This window comes from Microtus pennsylvanicus, chromosome 4, assembly GCF_037038515.1.
Source record: "Microtus pennsylvanicus isolate mMicPen1 chromosome 4, mMicPen1.hap1, whole genome shotgun sequence".
Taxonomy (NCBI): domain Eukaryota; kingdom Metazoa; phylum Chordata; class Mammalia; order Rodentia; family Cricetidae; genus Microtus; species Microtus pennsylvanicus.
In genome coordinates, this window is record NC_134582.1 from 79503089 (window position 1) to 79522491 (window position 19403).

The 19403-nt window shown below is 44.3% G+C and overlaps 1 protein-coding gene across 8 annotated transcripts in view; it reads right to left on the minus strand.

Annotated features, from left to right (window-relative positions):
* The window catches only part of Simc1 (SUMO interacting motifs containing 1), a 36034-nt gene extending 18283 nt beyond the window's left edge, over positions 1-17751 (minus strand). The window contains exons 1-7 of one of the 8 annotated variants that reach the window (XM_075969593.1): positions 17479-17710; positions 7760-8927; positions 7637-7657; positions 7517-7576; positions 6942-7477; positions 4673-4905; positions 3956-4025 (exon numbers count right to left, since the gene is read on the minus strand). In XM_075969593.1, coding sequence (XP_075825708.1) covers positions 3956-4025; positions 4673-4905; positions 6942-7477; positions 7517-7576; positions 7637-7657; positions 7760-8927; positions 17479-17607 — 2217 coding nt within the window. In that variant the 5' untranslated portion in view covers positions 17608-17710. Of the gene's footprint in view, positions 1-3955; positions 4026-4672; positions 4906-6941; positions 8928-17478 lie in introns of all 8 variants that reach the window. The other 7 variants (XM_075969592.1, XM_075969594.1, XM_075969589.1 and 4 more) reach the window with 7 other exon arrangements.
* Positions 17752-19403: the final 1652 nt, after the last annotated feature.

The window sequence follows — 19403 nt, forward strand, 5'->3', positions numbered from 1 at the left end:
GGGAATAAGTGGTTTCTTTCTGGATGTAGCTTGTTACATTAAGAAAGGGGTGGGCTGGAGAGATGTCTCGCAGTTAAGAGCACTGACTATTCTTCCAGAGGACCCTTATTCAATTCTCAGCACCCACATGGCAGCTCACAACTGTCTGTAACTCCAGTTTCAGGGAACCCGACACCTCACATGGACATACACACCAATGCACATAAAATAAAAATAAATAAAAAAAATAAAGGGGTAAATACCTGAGCATGGTCAACAGTACAAAGTTGCTCCCTCTACTGATGGAGCACCCTCATGGTCAGGAGTCAGCCTGCTCTGCAGCTACTCTGGAGTTCTCACAAGTCTTGTGATCTATTTGTCGTCTGGTAGTTTGAGTAAGATGTCTCCCATAATTCTCAGGCATTGGAATATTTGGTCCCCCATTGGTGGTTGTTTGGGAAGGATTAGGAAGCGTGGCCTTGGAAGAGGTGTGTCACTGGGGTGAACTCTGGTTTCAAAAGTCTCCCACTGTTCCTATCCTGCTTTTAGATCAAGATGTGAGCTATCAAATGTTCCTGCTGTCATGACTTTGCTCGGTCATCCTGGTCTCTAACCCCCTAGAACCACAAGTCACTTCTACTTTACAAGAGTTTTGATGTAGTCATGTCTTAAGCTTTGTTGTACATATGCGACTGAGTTCATTATCACCAGGAAAGTTTTTCCTCAAACTGTGTGCTTAAATATGCCTAAAATAAACTTCCAGGAGTCAGACTCTCAACATTTGAAATAACACTGGAATTGTGCTGAACCAAATTTCCTTTTTGCCTCCCATGAATCCACATTCTGCTGGTTTTGGTTGTAGGCAGAGACCCCTCCGCCACTATGACTGGCTATGACTATGTGGTGTTTTTGGATAAATGTGGGTGACTTTGGGGCTTTGAACTAAAAGTGACTAAATGCTCTAAGAGTTTAATGGGCCAAGTTAGTAGGAGCCTGGAAGACAGTGCAGAGAGCTGTGTGGACTTTGGAGGCCCATTCAGAGGTTTTGGAGGGGAACAATATTTGCAATTGGGCTGGAAACTGTTCTTGTGATATTCTGGCAAAGAACATGGTTGCTTTTTGACTTTGTCCTAAGAATTGACCTGAGGCTAAATTGTGAAGTATTAGAAGATTAGTTTCCTTGGAAGATGACAGTCCAATATTCACCCTGTGTCGTGGTTATTAGTAATCACTCTCTCAAGTCTACAATGAGGAAAGAAAGTGGAACAGGAAGAAATATAAAATGTACAGTTTGACAAGAATAGCATCCAGGAAATTTAAATATTGGAGCTAGCTTTGTGCTGAAAGATATGAGATTAAGAAAGCCTGACCACATTGGAGTAAATGGAGGGACACCTTCACAGAGATCTCACCCAACTAAGCTTCCAGCTTCTGAAAGGAAAAGACAGGAGGAATTTTCTGCTCCTAAAAACTGCTGCAAAGCCAGGTGGTAGTGCATGCCTTTAATCCCAGCACTTGGGAGGCAGAGGCAGAGTCTCTGTGAGTTCAAGGCCAGCCTGGTCTACAAAGCAAGTTCCAGGACAGGTTCCAAAGTTATAGAGAAACCTTGTCCTGACAAACCAAAAATAAAACAAAACAAAAACCAAAAATCAAACAAACAAACAAAACCTGCTGCAAATATGATTCGAGGGGGCCAGGATCTATCCCAAGCAAGCAGCCAAGCTTGGCAGTATTGTCCATGTAGTTCTGGCTTTACAGCCATGCAGGGTATATGAGTAATGGGGCTGTGCAATCTTCCTCCACAGTGAAGGAGAGCTGCTGAGAGCAGGTATGTTGTAGGAGAGTCCCTGCACAAAAGGCCTGAGAGGTTTTGCACAAAGCATTGAAGACCCCAAAATACTGGAGATGCCAGAGCCATTAGACATCTCCTAAGGGGAACTGCATACAGGGAGTAGGACCATCTCGAGAGAGAGAGAGAGAGAGAGAGAGAGAGAGAGAGAGAGAGAGAGAGAGGTATGTTGCAGGCTGATGTGGAAGTGTCATATCAATCTGTTGCTTTCATTGGTTAATTAATAAACTGCTTGGCCTGATAGGTTAGAACATAGGTGGGTGGAGTAAACAGAACAGAATGCTGGGAGGAAGAGGAAGTGAGGCAGACGCGATGAAATAAGCTGCCAGGTCAGACATGCTGAATCTTTCCTGGTAAGACTGGTGCTACACAGATTACTAAATATGGGCTAGGCAAGATAAGTCACCACCTCGTGGTGCTACATACATTAATAGAAATGGGCCAAACAGTGTTTAGATGAATACAGTTTGTGTGTTGTTATTTTGGGGCATAAGCTAGCCAGGCAGCCGGGTGCTGGGTGGCAGGAACGCAGCCCGCAGCTCCTTCAACAGCAGGCAGCAAAGCCAGAAGGGTGGAGTCATCTAGCCCTTTGACATTAGACATGGAGATACAGGATTTGGAGTTTGCTCTACTGTGTTTCCCTGTGGTCTAGCACTTCCTCCCCTTGCCCCATTTCCTCTCTTTTGGAATGGTAATGTGTATTCTGTGCCATAGTAGAGGGAAGTGTATAATGTGTGTTTTGAGTTTATATAGGGTTACAGTTAAGAGACTACCTTGAGTCTCATAAGAGACTTTAGACTTTTAAACAGTGTTGAGTCTGAAAGACTATGGGGCTTTTGAAGTTGGACTGAACATATTTTGCATTATGATATGGCCACAACACTATGGGCCAGGAAGTAGAATGTGGTGGTTTTAATGAGATTGGTCCTCATAGGTTCATATATTTGACACTTGGTCCCCAGTTAGTGCAATTGTTTGGAAAGGATTACGATGTGTGGCCTTGTTGAAGGAGGTGTCTCACTGCAGGTGGTCCTATGGTTTCAAAAGTGTGTGTTCTTTGGTTCCTGTTTGTGGATCTAGATGAGAGTTCTCAGCTGTTGCTCCAGTGCTATGCTCCTTGCCATGATGGTGATGGGCTCTTATCCTTGGAGACTGTATGCCATAAATAAACCCTTCCATCTTTTATTTTATTGGTTTTTCAAGACAAGGTTTCTCTGTATAACAGCACTGGCTGTCCTGGAATTCACTCTGTAGACCAGGCTGGCCTTGAACTCAGAGACCACCTGCCCCGCCTCCCAAAAGGCAGGTGCCCTTGCTCTAAACTCTTCTTTTTTTGTGGGGGGAGAGGGTTTCGAGACAGGGTTTCTCTGTAGCTTTTGTTCCAGAATGCAGCAGTTGACAGCTCCATGTAATGACTCTCAGCAGGCACTCACTCACCATCCACACTGAACTCACTCTTCCCTCTCAGTATGTAGCTTGCATTTCTGAGTGAAGACTTCTTTGGGCTCCAGTGCAAAGATTTCCCTTCCACACGTGCTCTAGCTCATGGCTGTCTCTGCCCAGCTTTGTTACTCATCACTCTGATGTTTTCCTTAGACCTTTTGAATCTTCATTCCACGTACTGTCCCTCTCTGTTTTCATAGCTATGCATTTGCGAGCACTTTAACAGTTACTAATCTGCAGCATTGGGGATTGGATTCAGGATCTCATGCATGGCAGGTAAGTGCTTGCTCCACCACTGAGCTGTTTCACTAACCCTTTTACTAATATTTTCAGTTTCATCTCAAGGAGCTAAGACATAATATACTAATATCCAAGTTGGGAAACCACATTTTTTTTAACAGTAATCTTTTGGTACAGTAGGGTTGTCAACAGGAAATAATGGCTCAGGGGTAAAGGCACTGTTCCCAAGTCTGACTGTCTACAGGAAATAATGGCTTGGCAGTAAAGACACCTGGTCCCAAGCCTGACAACATGAGTTCAGTCTCCAGGACCCACAGGACGGAAGGAGAACTCCTAGAAGTTATTTTTTGACTTTCAAATACACAACCATACTCACACCCACACACAAATAAATGTAATTTAAAAATTCCTCTGTAAAAGATATATCTTCGTAATTTATGTTACCTCTTCCTCCATGACGTAGGTGAGCAGTTTCCAGTCCCATTCCACTGTCTTGGCATTGGCTGGATGCAACCTGAAAGTCAGGTGACATCAGTCAGAATTCTAGAAAATTTAGTGGCAGAAGGGATAGGGTCTGTAAGGTGACAGGCAACTACGCATCTTCTTACCCTCAGCAGCTGACCTACCCCAGTACCACACCATGTCAGTCTGGCCAGCTCATAGTCATTGAGCTTTATGTACTGGGACAGCATGAAGCTGTTGATTTATTGTGTTAACTACAATATTCTATCGTTTGGTTCACTGTGACTGTCTCAAAAAGTGACTCATATCTCATGATAAGCGAATTATAATAGAACTCAGTTTCAGAATTGTGTAATTACGAAGTTGATTTTCTAACTTAAAGTACTATAAAAATCTGAAGCTGAAGACTACAGCGTAGATCCCTAAAGCCAAAACTAAGGCAGATTTGAAAACTGGGTACCAGTAGCCTTTTATGAAACAGTGTCAAATAATATCTTATTCCCAGGTTTCTAGTGAAAACAAGTCATTAAATTCTTTTACCAGCAATTGAAGCCAGTTTTGATTGGGTTTCCTATCATTTGCAATCAACATTATTAAGAAACTTCCCTAGGTCAGCTGAATAATGCTTAGACAGGAGAAGCTGTGCCCTGAGTCTACATTCCCTAGAAGACTTGGTCAACCAGTGGTAATGATTCATACTGTTGGATTTTCATGAGAAGCATGTAGGCCTCCTTGAGGACATCCACAGTCTCAGAGCCACTGAGCAGGATTTTCTGGATGATGTGAGCCACAATTTCTCTGGGTGGGTAATGCTGGGGTGAAACAAAGTCCATTAAAAACTGCACAGTCCCCAAAGGAAAGTTTTCTTCAATAGTGTTTGCCACCATTCTTAGTCTTCGATGAGGGATGGGTTCTAATTTCTGACCCTTGCTCTGTAGAGACAAAGAGATAGACAGACATCAGGATGGGTTCTACACTTCCTGAAAGCAAGAGGTTCTGCAATAGGTTGAGAACAGCAAAGGTTTCTATGCATTTCAAATATTGTACTAAAGAGAGACAAGAAAACTCTAAAAATAAATCTTTTAATGATGGATGTAGGGAAGCTAAAAGATAGGAATTCTAAATTCTCCATACAAGATGACTTCATCTATATTAAAATGTAACAGAAAGCTAGATGTGGTGTGGCATGCCTTTAATCCCAGCACTTGGGAGGCAGAGGCACTTGGATCTCTGAGCCCAAGGCCAACCTGGTCTACGAGTTCCAGGACAGCCAGGACTACAGAGAAACCCTGTCTCAAAAAAACAAACAATAAGAACAACAGAAAAGTGACAGAATAGCAAATATCAAAGCAAGGGATGCCAATAACAGTCAGAGATGGGTTTTAAATTCCTAATCTTCCTGCCTCCACCTTCCAAGTGCTAGGATTATGGGGCAGTGACAAAAGTATAGTAGAGCTGGGCGGTGGTGGCGCACGCCTTTAATCCCAGCACTCGGGAGGCAGAGGCAGGCGGATCTCTGTGAGTTCGAGGCCAGCCTGGTCTAGTTCTAGTTCCAGCTAGTTCCAGGACAGGAACCAAAAAGCTACGGAGAAACCCTGTCTCAGAAAAAAAAAAAAAGGCAATTGGGAAGGGAATACATGGAATTATCCATAATAAATATTGTCTGATAGCACTATGGGTGACTTTAAACACATTCATTTTTATTTTTATGAGTGCATGTGTGTCTGGGTGTGGAGTATCCTGAAGCTGAAGTTCAGGAGGCTCTGACCCACCCTATGTGGGTGCTGAGAACTGAACCTTGTTCCTCTGGAAAAGCAGTGGACACTACTAAGCACTGAGCTATTTTCCAGTCCTGCTTCGTTGACTTTTAAAAGTTACATTTTATTTATTATCTTTTGTGTGTGTTTATGAGCACAAGTGTACACGGCAGTGCAGATGTGGGGTCAGAGAACAATGTGGAGGAGTCAACTCTCTGCTTCTACCAGTGGATTCAGTCTACAGGACACAAGTTGCCAGGCTTGGCACAAGTGCCTTTATCTACTGAGCCATTTTGCCAGCCTACCTACCTTTTGATTTAGTTTTTGTTGTTGTTGTTGTTTTTGATGCAGGGTTTCTCTGTGTAGCCCTGGTTGTCCTCGAGCTCAGAGATCCTCCTGCCTCTGCCTCCAGAGTGCTGGGATTAAAGGCATGCACCACTACTGAGTACTTTAGACATACCTTAAAGCTGAGGGTTTGGTTTTGGATAACAAAAAGGTTTCATGCTATGAGACTGTCACAACATTTTTGTCCATATGTCTAATTTAGTTCCCATAGGTCAATGAAGATATATGAGAAATGATATCCACATTAAAGTTTTAAAATTGAATTCTACTCCCAAATACAAGAGGTGACTTCAGACATGGAAGTGACAAGAGTCTTTTCTCTGTGATATGTATTGTATGGTATCAGGAAGAGAAGAAGAAAGGAATGGAAGACAAGAATTTGATGAAGGGCAATGACGAGTCAGACTAACGGGTATTTTACACACATCATCTCATTTAGCGGCCCTAGGAGGTATGTTTTTACCCCTCCTTTACAGACAGGGGAGGCTAAGGCTCACAAGGAAAGTGATGTGCACAGTGCTGGGTTTTAAAGAGTGAGCTGAGATTGGAACACAGCTCTAACTCCACTTTCAAGTGGGGGAAGATAAAAAATTTCATTTCTAGCTAGATGGTGGTGGCATAAGCCTTTAATCTCAGCACTTGGGGGGCAGAGGCAGGCAGATCTCAGAGAATTCGAGGCTAACCTAGTCTACCAAGCAAGTTCCAGGACAGCCAGAACTGCTACACAGACACAAATAGACAGACAGACAGACACACACCATTTCTATTTGGCCCATTCTCTAATGTGTGGACTCTAGTCATAGTAACTTTATCAAGGGCCTATGGGAGCAGACATAATCCCCAAGGGAGTGAGTATACTAACTTACCTCCCGTGTGTCTTTATCTGGTATTAATGTCTGGAAGAAGAGATGATGTACTGGAGGTCGTAAAAAGTATTTCAGTCTATGCAGGCAAGGTTTATTGTATACCCCAACTTGTGGTATTTGTCCTTGTATCTGGGCAGACCCAGGGTTGGCAAACTGTGGCAATGATTTCTCTTTTCTGGCTAAGTTGTCTGTGAAAGGGAGCCCAGGAACTTTTTTTAAGGAAAATTCAGACTGTGGAGACAGTGGACTGGTAGAGCCACTTGGAGAGGACGGAGCTGAGATATCCATAGGAGTGTCACGATTCTGCACATCATCTGGGGAAGATTTTGGCTTGTCTCTTGCTAAGTCCAGTAACCCTTGTGGTGAGTGTGACACATCTCCTGGTAAGTGTGGTGTATCTACAACTGATGGTAGCACACCCTCTGGGGACCACATCACATTTGGTGACTGTGGCACACCTTCTGGGGACCGCATCACATCTGGTGACTGTGGCACACCTTCTGGGGACCGCATCACATCTGGTGACTGTGGCACACCTGGGGACTGCATCACACCTCCTGATGACTGTGGCATACCTGGGGACTGCATCATATCTACTGATGACTGCATCACACCTCCTGGTGATTGCATCATACCTCCTGACGACTGTGTTACACCTGATAACTGTGTCACACCTCTTGATGACTGCATCACACCTCCTGGTGACTGTGTTACACCTCCTGATGATTGTGTTATACCTCTTAGCGACTGCATCACACCTCCTGATGACTGTGTTACACCTGATGACTGTGTCACACCTCCTGGTGACAGCATCACACCTCCTGATGACTGTGTTACACCTGATGACTGTGTCATACCTCTTGGTGACTGCATCACACCTCCTGATGATTGTGTTATACCTCTTAGTGACTGCATCACACCTCCTGATGGCTGTGTTACACCCGATGACCGTATCAAACCTCCTGGTAACTGCATCACATCTCCTGATGACTGTTTCACATATCTTGGTAACTGCCCCACTTTTGGTGACTGTGGCACATCTTCCAGCAGTGGTGGCAAATCTTGCAGTGACCGCAGCACAACTTGTAGTGACAGTGGCACATCCTGAAGTGACCATGGCATGTCTTGTAGTTGTGTCACACTGTGTGGATATGACAGGTTTTGAGGTCGGCCTGGAACATCTTGAGGTAGGCCCAGAGTGTCTTGGGGTGGGTAAAGTGGGTGTTGAGGATGCCATGATAAATTCTGATGTGTGCTTGGCATACTCTGCTGAGGGCATGGCACTTCTTGAGGTGGATGAGGCAAAGCTTGGAGTTGGCACTGCACAGTTTGTGATGGGCATGACAAGGCTTGTGATGGACATGACAAAGCTTGTGGTGGACCCGACAAGGCTTGTGGTGGACATGAGGAAGCTCGTGTTGGACAGGGTGAAGCTCTTAGTGGGCATGCTAAGGCTTGCAGTGGGCATAGCAAGCCTTGTGGTTGGCAAGGCACATCCTGTTGTGGGCATGGCAAAGAGGCCCTCTGATTGCTGCTGCTACTGTTATTGCTTGTTGAGGAGAAGGAGCTAACATCTGAAGAGAGCTGTAGGCTTGTCAAGAAGCTGAGGTCACCTTTGTACGTGATCGAACTACAGTTTGGCTCTGGTGGATAAACAGAGTCCTGGCTAATAGATGTAGGGGGTCGAGAACCTTCAAATATGTTTTCTTCCAACAAATCCAGATCTACAGGATCATTGTGGACGATTCTCTGTGTCGCAGGCTGAGAGTCTCTGTCTCTATGGGCTTCTGTTACCTCTTTGCCTGAAAGACTGACACTTGTCTGAAGACAGGGTGGCTCCTTCTGAGAGGAAGCTACAGGTTCCAAAGTCAAATCAAAAGTGGCAATAGGTCTATTTTCTTCCTCACTTCTTGTCAGATCAATCACACAAAGTCCATTACGGTCTTTTGCCCTTGTTCTGGTCTCTCTAGTTAGGTCAATGAAGTCCTGTTAAAGATGGGAGAAGAGAAGAGTGAAAGAAGGGCACATTAACTTTATTTGAGAAGACTGAGGTTTTAGCTTTTAACGATGAACATCACTTTACTTTTTCATCTCATTGGTATTTCTATATATACCTGCAGTGCTAGTGATTGAACCTAGGGCCTGGTGCATGCTGGGTAAATGATTTCCCTCTGAGCTATATCTCAAGCTTTCTATGCATCTTCTATAACATAAATATTAGTTTTATTTTCTTTAGTTAACATTTTGCTAATGTGTTGTGGAATATTATTTTCACTAGGCAAAGGTGTGTTACATTTGTTTATGCTACAGAATATTACTTTAACTGTAATATTCACAAACAGAAAGCAACCTTTACTTGAAGAACAAATTTCCAGGATAATCTGCAAAAGAAGTTAAGCAAGATGGTAAGTTAATATGAGGACCTTGGTACTAAGACACATTGAGTGTTTGTCACAGGATTCAGGAGTTCCCAAAGATACCTAGTTTCATCAGAGAAGGCTCTCAAGGATGGACATATAAATAGGAACAAATTTATTGGGAAAAAATTGCAAAAGTACACTCCTAAAAGGGAGAGAAAAGTAGGCAACTTAGCTGGATAATTGAATTTTTAAGGGTTAGAGAAAAAAACTTTCATTTATCCTATGCATTTGTAAGTGTAATTTTTTCTGGAAACTGGGAGGACATTTTGAGAATCACAGGAGAGGTTTGACTAAACACAAAATGTTTAGAGTCACAGGCAACATCTACATGTAAGTACAGCTATAATTAAATGCTAAAGAAGTTGACAGGGATTTTGGGTCTCTAAATCTCCTAGAGCACAGCTAACTACCCTTGCAGAACACACTATGTTGTGCAGTCTGTATCTGGATGAAGACATACCATCCGGTTGAATTTACATGTAGTGGGGCTGGAGATATAGTTCAGTAGTTAAGAGCATTGACTACTCTTCCAGAGGACTGGGTTAGACTCCCAGCATCCATAGAATGGTTTACAAGCATCTGCTGTTCTAGTTCCAGGGGACTGGATCTCTGGTCTCCATAGACATAAGACACATAGCTGATATACAGACACAGGCAAAACACCCACACATAAAATAAAATTAAAAATATTTACGTTCCATTATCTTGTCTCCCTGATTACTCATGTCATTTTTCTATGATTTCTTAAATTTTCACAATGATACTGCAGGATGGTATTACCATCTTTATTATATACATTCAAAAATTAGTTTTGAGGGACCAGGTTACTTACCTAAGGATTCTACAGCTAAGTAGTAGGGGAAGATATTCAAATTCAACTTTCTGTCTTTCCTATTGAATACCTAGAGATGCATTAACTTTTTCTAATATGTAATCAGCTTTACTCTTTTTGTTTTTAAATGAGTTATTTATTCTTATTTTGTATGCATTGGTGTTTTGCCTGCATGTCTGTCTGTATGAGAGTGTCACATCCTCTGGAACTGGAGTTACAGACAGTTGTAAGCTGTCATGTGAGTGCTGGGAATTGAACTTGGGTCCTTTGGAAGAGCAGCCATGCTCTTAACCACTAAACCACCTCTCCAGCTCCCCGTCTTTACTTTTCTGAGACAGGATCTCACTTTGTAGCTCTGGCTGGCCTGGAACTCACTGTGTAGACCAGACTGGTCATGAACTGACAGATATCACCTTGTTTCAGTCTCCTGAGTGCGAGGATTAAAGGCATGCACCACCACACCTCACCCGTGATGTGATCAGCATTAAAAGGGATTGTTTTTAAAACAGTAAGGGGTAGGTATAAAAGCAATGGTCTGAGTTTTAACTAATGGAAAACCACTTTATTCCCATTCCTCAGCAGGTCGATCAAATTATAAGTTGATGTCAGCCAGAGGTATTGTCACCACCTATTGTGCCATGAGCCTGGAATAACACTGTGTTGGTCTCCAGGAGTCTTCTCACCTGGTTGGGTACCATCACTATTAGTATATTATGGTCTGGCAATGTAAACTATAGCCACTATAGTCAGCATACAATTTCTCTCACTTTTAAATGTTATTATTGTTTAGTTAGCATACAAAGTGTTTCACTATGGCCGGGCGGTGGTGGCACACGCCTTTAATCCCAGCACTCGGGAGGCAGGGGCAGGCGGATCTCTGTGAGTTCGAGGCCAGCCTGGAACTAGTTCCAGGACAGGAACCAAAAGCTACAGAGAAACCCTGTCTCGAAAAATCCAAAGAAAAAAAAAGTGTTTCACTATGATACTTTTATACAAGAGTTTGTCTTCTTGGTGGTCATAAACAGCTTTCTTCATCTTCCCCACTCCTTGTTGCTGTTGTAGGGAGGCCACTCATTTGTTCCCAGCTGCTCAGCCGGAAATACTCACACAGAAATCATATTTTTTGCCATACTGTTTGGCCAATAGCTTAAAAGCATATTTCTGGCTAACTCATACCTTAAATTAACCCATCTCCATTAATCTGTGTATTGCTAACAGGTTGTGGCTTTCTGGGTAAAGTTCCGGTGTCTGTCCCTGGTGGGGCTACATGGCTTCTCCTGACTCCGCCCTCTTTCTTCAAGCATTCAGCCTAGCTTTCCCCGCCTAGTTCTGCCCTGCACTGTCATAGGCTCAAAGCAGTTCTTTGTTAATCAGTGAGATTCACAGCATACAGAGGGGAATCCCACATCATGTTGGTACCCTTCTTTCCCTTTGCTTTCATGCTATTTCTCTTAATAGATGTGAAGATCACATCTGTCAACAGATTCAAAGACATGGAGTTCTGAGAGGGTCAAGTACAAATCTGCTATGTGCGTAGTCCTAGAATAGGAATTGTTTGGCAAAATCAAAATCCTCAGTTTCTAGGAAAGAACCATACAGCATTGGTGCCTTTGATGATACCCAGCAGAAAGCTGAACATACAGACCTGAGCTCCAAAGGTTTGAATTTAACTCACCCCCCCCCCCAGCCAACTGCTAAAATGCAACTCAGAAGGTTGGGTGTATAGTTTAGGATTAGAGTACTTGCTTAGCTCACAAAGACCCTGCACTCAATCCCAGCAACAGACACATACAGACACATACATACACATCACAAATCACTTCCATTTTCAACCATCAGTTTGACATGAACTTCAGGATTAAAGTCAAATGCATTAGCAAGATTCATAAAGGTTCTTCATCATAAGTCTGTCTACTCCTTATTGCATGATGTATCCCCAAATGTGCTAAATTTCTCAATTATCTTTAATGTTTGCTTCTGCTCTTTCTTTTACTTGCAGTGACTATGGTAACTATTAATTGCTTGTCTCTTTTGAATTTCTCATTTTTCTAGTTGTACATCTTTTAATTATATTTTCAGTGGCTGATCTGGAGATTATAGTCTGGAAATTTAGTATGTTGTAGTATGCTTAAAATTATTTATGTGTGAGAGTGTTCTATATGCATGTGTATCCTGATGCCTTCTGATTGCCCAGGATGGTGGTTATAGATGGTTGTGAGCTGCCAGGTGGGACTGGGAATTGAATCCAAATTTTTTGGAAAAGTAGGCAGTGCTCTTAACCACAGAGCCATCTCTCCAGCGTCTCCCTTCTCCACACAGGGTTTCTCTGTGTAACTTTGGAGCCTATCCTGGAACTTGCTCTGTAGAACAGGCTGTTCTCAGCACTCAGAGATCCACCTGCATCTGTCTCCCTAGTGTTGGGATTAAATGCATGCACACTACAACCGCCTGGCTCCAGCTTCTATTTCTTAAAGTATTAGTTTTTAAGCCTATATTTGGAATTTCTGATACTTTTTATTTTTTTGTGAAAATACTCTTTCCACTTGATGTCACTGTTTTCAGCCTAAATATCTTGCCATACAGAGATTCTAGTGAAAAGTTCAATTTGTATTAGCTCTTATTCTTGAAGGTAATTCTGTAGACACAGAATTCTTTACTGAAGAGTTTTTTTTCTTCCATTATTTGAACATATCAATCTGAGTCTTTTGGCCACCACAATTATGTTAGCTGTTAACTGCATAGCTGTTTTCTATGTGCAACATCTAATTTTTCTCTCTGTAAATAAGAAAAGAGTTTTCTTTGTTTATTCTTCTATGTGTCTTATTTTTTGGGTCTGTATATTAATTCTCCCCCAATCAAATCTGATAAATTTCATCAATTGTTTTTCAAAAACATTTCTCTCATCTATCCCTGCTCCTTTAAGACTCCATTACACACACTTTATTTTTTTTTTTTTAAAAATGTGTAGCCCAGGCTGGCCTCGAACTCGTGATCCTCCTGCCTCTGCCTCCTTCAGCAAATCCTACCGGCGTGCGCCACCACAACCGGCTCATTACACACACTTTAGTATCCTATATAACTATGCAGTTACTGAGCTTTATTTACTCTTCCTGCCCATTCTGTTTTTTTTTAAATAATTTATTTTTGTTTCATTTGCATTGGCGTTTTGCCTGCATGTATGTCTGTGTGAGGGTGTCAGATCTTGGAGTAACAAACAGTTGTGAGCTGCCATGTGGGTGCTGGGAATTGAACCACGGTCTCTGGAAGAGCAGTCAGTGCTCTTAACCACTGAGCCATCTCTCCAGCTCCCATTCTGTTTTTGAACTTGGTGATGTCTGTTGATTTGTCTTGAACTTCCCTGTTTGATTCATCACTGTTTTCCAATTTTCGATGAGTTCATTTAGTATATTTACAAAAACATTCACTCAGTTATGGCAGATCTTCATCTCTTCCTCTCTCCTCCAAATCTAGTCCCCCAGTGTTGCAGCAGATAACTTGCTTCAGCTTCTCACCCACCATGCCCCCATCTCCAGTGGATTACACACACTTCTCCTCCTAACTTCTGCCCCACCTTGCTTTATCCCAGTCCTCAACTCCAACAGGCAATCCCTGGGAACCTGTAGACATCTTCAGCCAGAGAAGCAGCCCCAACTCCAATAGGTATCAGAAGATATCAGAAGACATCTTTTATCAGAAGATAAAAGAAGCCGGGCGGTGGTGGCGCACGCCTTTAATTCTAGCACTCGGGAGGCAGAGGCAGGCGGATCTCTGTGAGTTCGAGGCCAGCCTGGTCTACAAGAGCGAGTTTCGGGATAGGCACCAAAGCTACAGAGAAACCCTGTCTCGAAAAACCAAAAAAAAAAAAAAAAGATCAAAAGATCACCCCATGCTCATGGATCAGTAGGATGAATATAGTAAAAATAGGCATCCTGCCAAAAGCAATCTACAGATTCAATGCAATTCCCATCAAAATTCCAACACAATTTTTTACAGACCTTTAAAGGACAATTCTCAACTTCATATGGAAAAACGAAAACCCAGGATAACTGAAACAATTCTGAACAATAAAAGAACCACTGGAGGTAACACCATGCCTCATTTCAAGTTGTACTACAGAGCTATGGTAATAAGAACCACATGGCATTAACACAAAAACAGATACATGATGGAGGAAGGTCATTGGTTAAAAAATAAAGAAACTGCCTTGGCCCATTTTATTGGTTAGAACATAGGTGGGTGGAATAAACAGAACAGAATGCTGGGAGGAAGAGGAAGTGAGCTCAGAGACGCCACGCTCCCCTCTCCCGGGCAGACTCGATAGCTCTGCTCTCTGAGGCACACGCGATGAAGCTCCGACCAAAGGATGGACGTAGGCTAGAATCTTCCCGGTAAGCGCACCTTGGGATGCTACACACATTATTAGAAATGGGCTAGTCCAGGTGCGAGAGTTAGCCAAGAAGAGACTAGATATAATGGGCCAAGCAGTGTTTAAATGAATACAACTTGTGTGTTGTTATTTTGGGGCATAAGCTAGCAGGCGGCCGGGGTGCTGGGGATGCAACCCCGCCGCTCCTGTTATTACTACAGATACATGTTGAACGATGTAACTGAACTGAAGAGCCAGACATAAATTCACATACCTATGGACACCTGATTTTTGATGATAAAAAAAAAAACAGAAAAACATACTGGAAAAAAAGACAGCCTCTTCAACACATGGTGCTGGTCTAACCAGACAATTGCATGTAGAAAAATGAAAATCGATCCATTCACACATCATCTTGCACAAAACTCAACTCCAAATGTATCAAAGATCCCAATATAAAAACGGATACACTAAACCTGATAGAAGAGAATGTAGAATATTCAAGGGAATAGCCTTGAACTCATTGACACAGGAGAAGATCTAAGATCAACAATTAGTAATTGGGACCTCATGAAACCGAAAAGCATCTGCACAGCAAAAGACACCATCATTCAGACAAAGTGGCAGCACACAAAATGGGAAAAGATTTTTACCAACTACACATCCAAGAGAGGGCTAATATACATAATACATAAAAGCTCAAAAAACTAGATCAAGGAAACAATCCAACCAAAAAATGGGGTAGCATATATTCCATTGCAAAGAACTTGTCCTACAGACATCCCATTGTAGCTTTCAATTGCAAAATAGATCAGTTGTATCATTTTTTTATGTCAGAATAACATGTAGCTGATAAATTACCAGGATCCATACTATATACAGGGACTAACAATGTCAATAAAATGGCCTATAATATGAATGAGGTAGAGATGTTCAATTTAAATGCTCAAAATTATTATGAGATTTTAAAAAGTTACTACAATCTCTCAGAATTGGGGAAATATCCCAGTTTGTATCCTGTCTGCCCTAGGTTTGATCCCTCGCACCCCATATATGAAGTACAGTCATACATGCCTGTAGTCTCAATACCCAGGAGGTGGAAGAGGGGGAATCAGAAGTCAAGGTAATCCTCAGCTACACAGCAAATTTGGGGCTAGCCTGAGCTACAGGAGACCCTGTCTCAGAAGAAAAAAAAAGTTTGTACAACCCCATTAGAAAATAATTAGATACTTAAAAGCATTTGTGCACACACAGAGGGAAATTTCCTTGTGGTAACGCACACACAAAACTGTAGCTCTCCAGACAGTGGAAATGGGCAAGTCATTGCTCACAATCCTACAGTTCTTACCTCTACTGTAAAATTATGTTTCTAATCCAAAGTGGTGAAAATTCATTTTCCCAAAGATGACTGTGGACCTTAAGAACAGCAACAAGGCTTCCTTTTGTGGTGAAGTAAATGATTTATGAGAAATGAAGGCTGTACATTCCAAGGTATTGTATGGATGAATTTTATTATATGGAATCGTACCATAATAAAGCTACTATTAAAAGATGCATTAGAATAAAGATATATTTACAAGCTGATAATACAAAAACACAAATTAAGTTCCTCTCCTACTATGCTGGTTAGTTTTATATCAACTTGTTTCAAGTTAGAGTGATCTGAGAGAAAGGAACCTCAGATGAGAAAATGCCTCCATAAGATGGGGCTGTAAGAAAGACTGTAAGGCATTTTCCTAATTCGTGATTTTTGAAGGAAGGCCCATTCCATTGTGGGTGGGGCCACTCCTGGGCAGGTGGTCTTGGGCTTTGAACGCAGGCTGAGCAAGCCAAGGGGAGCAAGGCAGTTTGCATCCCTCCTCCACGCCTGTCTCTGCATCAGCTCCTGTCTCCAGGTTCCTGCCCCTCTTGTGTTCCTGTCCTGTCTTTCTGACGATGAACAGTGATGTGGAAGTGTAAGCTAAATAAGTCCTTTCTTCCCCAGATTGCTTTTGGTCATGGTGTTTTATCACAGCTATGGACCCCTAACTCAGGCAACCTACGTTTGGGTGTAGGAAATCCCTTCAACTTCCCAAAGGCAACCTAGAATGAATGAGCACTCCAAAAGTGATTATGGGCTTCTTCAGCAGCTGACCTTGATTTAGGACACAGATTAGGTAGAACAGAGAATGACCCCTGCCCCTGGAATAAGCGAAGCAACAGTATCTGGAGCATGGTAAGGGTACTCTAGATTTCTGTGGAGGGTTCTAGAAAGGCAGAGACCACAAATATTTTCATTCACCACTTCTGGGGCAAGGACAAAGATAAAGGATCTGGAGGAAAAACAAAGGTGCAAGTGCCCCGCCCTCGGGCTTTGTACGTGATTCGCTTTTGCAAAGCGAAATAAATGTCCTTCTCCACAATTCAAAAATCGGGCCCCTGGCTAGGGAACTAGGCCCCGGAGCGCAGCCGCCCCCGTGCCAAGGGCGGCGCTTTTCTCGCTCGCAGCCGGGGCTCCTGTTACCTCGCTGCACACATCTGTGCCCCATCACAAGCCAAACAATTACGCGCTCCCGCGCGCCCGCCTCGAGGTCTAGCGGCGGCTGCGGCCTGGCCAGGACCCCCACCTCCTCCTCCCGCTGCCAAAGCTCTGGGGCCACCCGGGGCCGCGGGCCACTGCCGGCCACCGCACGGCAGCGCGCATTGGTGCCCACTCTGTCGCCCATGTGCTCGGCCCGCTCGGGCGGCGCAGCCCTGTAGGGCTCCGCGCCGGTCAGCCCGAGGCCTGCCGTGCCGGCGGCGCCGCAGCGCTCCTCGAGGCCAGAGGCCGCCAAAGGCGGGAAGACGCGGCGGCAGGGAACCAGGGTCGCAACCCCGAGGCCCTGAGTAGGCGACGCTCGGGTCCCGTGGGGCGTGGCGAGCCGCAGCGGGCTCACTCACCACAGTTCGGCGGGGCAGCGCGCCGGGGGTCCGGGATAGGGCCCGACGCAACCTCCGCGCCCTGCCCGAGCGGGTCCCGGACGAGCTCTCGGAGCCGCTGTCGTCGGAGATCACGATGAAGTCCTCCATAGCTACGGGCCCGGCTGAGCCACGCGCAAGCGGCCAGCGACCCCGGCGACGGCGACTTCGGTTCCAGCTGCTGAAGCGACTGCGGTGACCGCGTCGCCGACACTGAGGTTAGTACCCCGCCGGCCCCGCCCCCTCCATTGCCCCGCCCCTGCCGCCCGAGCCCCGCCCACCGCTCCTCCGGGAAGTGGCGCCTGGGTGAGGACACAGTCGCGAAGCCCTGGAGGCGCCGCTCTGCCTTTCCCTCCGGGAAAGAAAGAGAGGGAAAGGAGGAAGGGGGGGGGGGGGCGCGGGAGAAGGAGGTAGAGAACAGAGAGGCTGGGCCGTGCGGTTCGCGGGCGTGAAAAAACGTTGATGTTGAGGGGGTGTCCACCCCAGCTCTCAACTGACCACAGTGTGCGTGCGGTGCTGGTGATTAGCCCCCAGCCTGCAGGTGCAGGAAGGTGTGACCAGCAGCGTGATTCCCACAGAGAGGGGTCACTGGAGGTGAGCCGACCTGGCCACTGATAGAGCCTCTCACTGATGGTGGTGCGGCCTCCTACTGACAGTGTGGGAGACTCCAACAGGTTAAGGAGGCCGCGAGTGGCTGAGATAGGTCACCTGAGCTTGGTGTCTTATTGGCTGAAGCCGTCAGTTGGTTAGAAAGTGATCTGACTTCTGACTGAGGTAGGGAAGAGACCCCACTTCTTCGTATGTGCAGGTAGATCTGTAGGATAAATTCCCAGAAGTGGAATTATTGGATCAAATCTATGTTTTTATTGTTACTTTGGCAAATGTTGCCAAATTACCCTAAGTTGTACCAATCTGCAGTTTCACTAACAACACGTGTCTCAGGAATTTAAACTGTCAGATGTGAAGAGTTATTGAGTTCCTAGTTGGCTAAAACGCAGAAAAGGCACACAGGTAGAGAGAGCTATGGGGTCCCAGAGTGCATGGATACTCCTGCTGGGATCAAGCAGAAGTTATAAGGATAAAATTGTCTCCCACAGAGGGAAGTGTTGGTAAGTAGTGAATTCTTTGGTTTGTTTGTTGGAGGGCAGGGGCATTTAAATCAAAATAGGACCCATGTTTATTTTTAAAATGTGGGATATTGGCAAAATCCTGTCAACTGGGCTCAACTAACTGAAAAATAGAGTAATAGATTCAAATTAAAATGTCTTTAGCAAAAAGAGTTTTGTTTTTCTTTGCAGGAACAGCTGTTGGGTGCTCTAAGCCATGTCTGGTGCGGTATTTTTAATCTTTAGTAAATTTCTGGGTCACTCCAGCATTTTTGACTGAGAAACTGAATTTTGTGAGGTCCCCAAACTAGTATTTCTTTCAGGTTCCCAGGTGACTTTGACATTGCTTAAAGTCTGGTGAACACTTTAAGACTCACTGGTCTGAGCCAGGCACGGTGGTGCATGCCTTCAGTCCTAGTACTTGAAGGCTGAGATCAGCCAGGGTGAGAGAAAAAAGAGAAGAGGAGGAAGAAGAATAAAGATCACAATGAGGGGAAGAGGAGGGGAAGGAGAGACTGCTGGCCTGGTGGTCAGGTAGTTTTTGACGCATGAATTTCAGACCCAATAGGTGAATTGCTATGAAGGGACTCAGTAAGCTGAGCTTCCTGGATTGCGAGCACACATCCATTTTAGCTCACACACTTGCACACTGGGGCTTGAATCTAGGATGCTGGACTATCGCTGGCTCTCTGGGCCAAAGTCCCCTTTTTTGGAAACCTTGTGTTTTCTAGTCTTTGTGTTTGCATTTCTCTTATCAGTTCTTTGTAGTCTCTCCCAACTCCTATCCCTCTGCTCAGACCT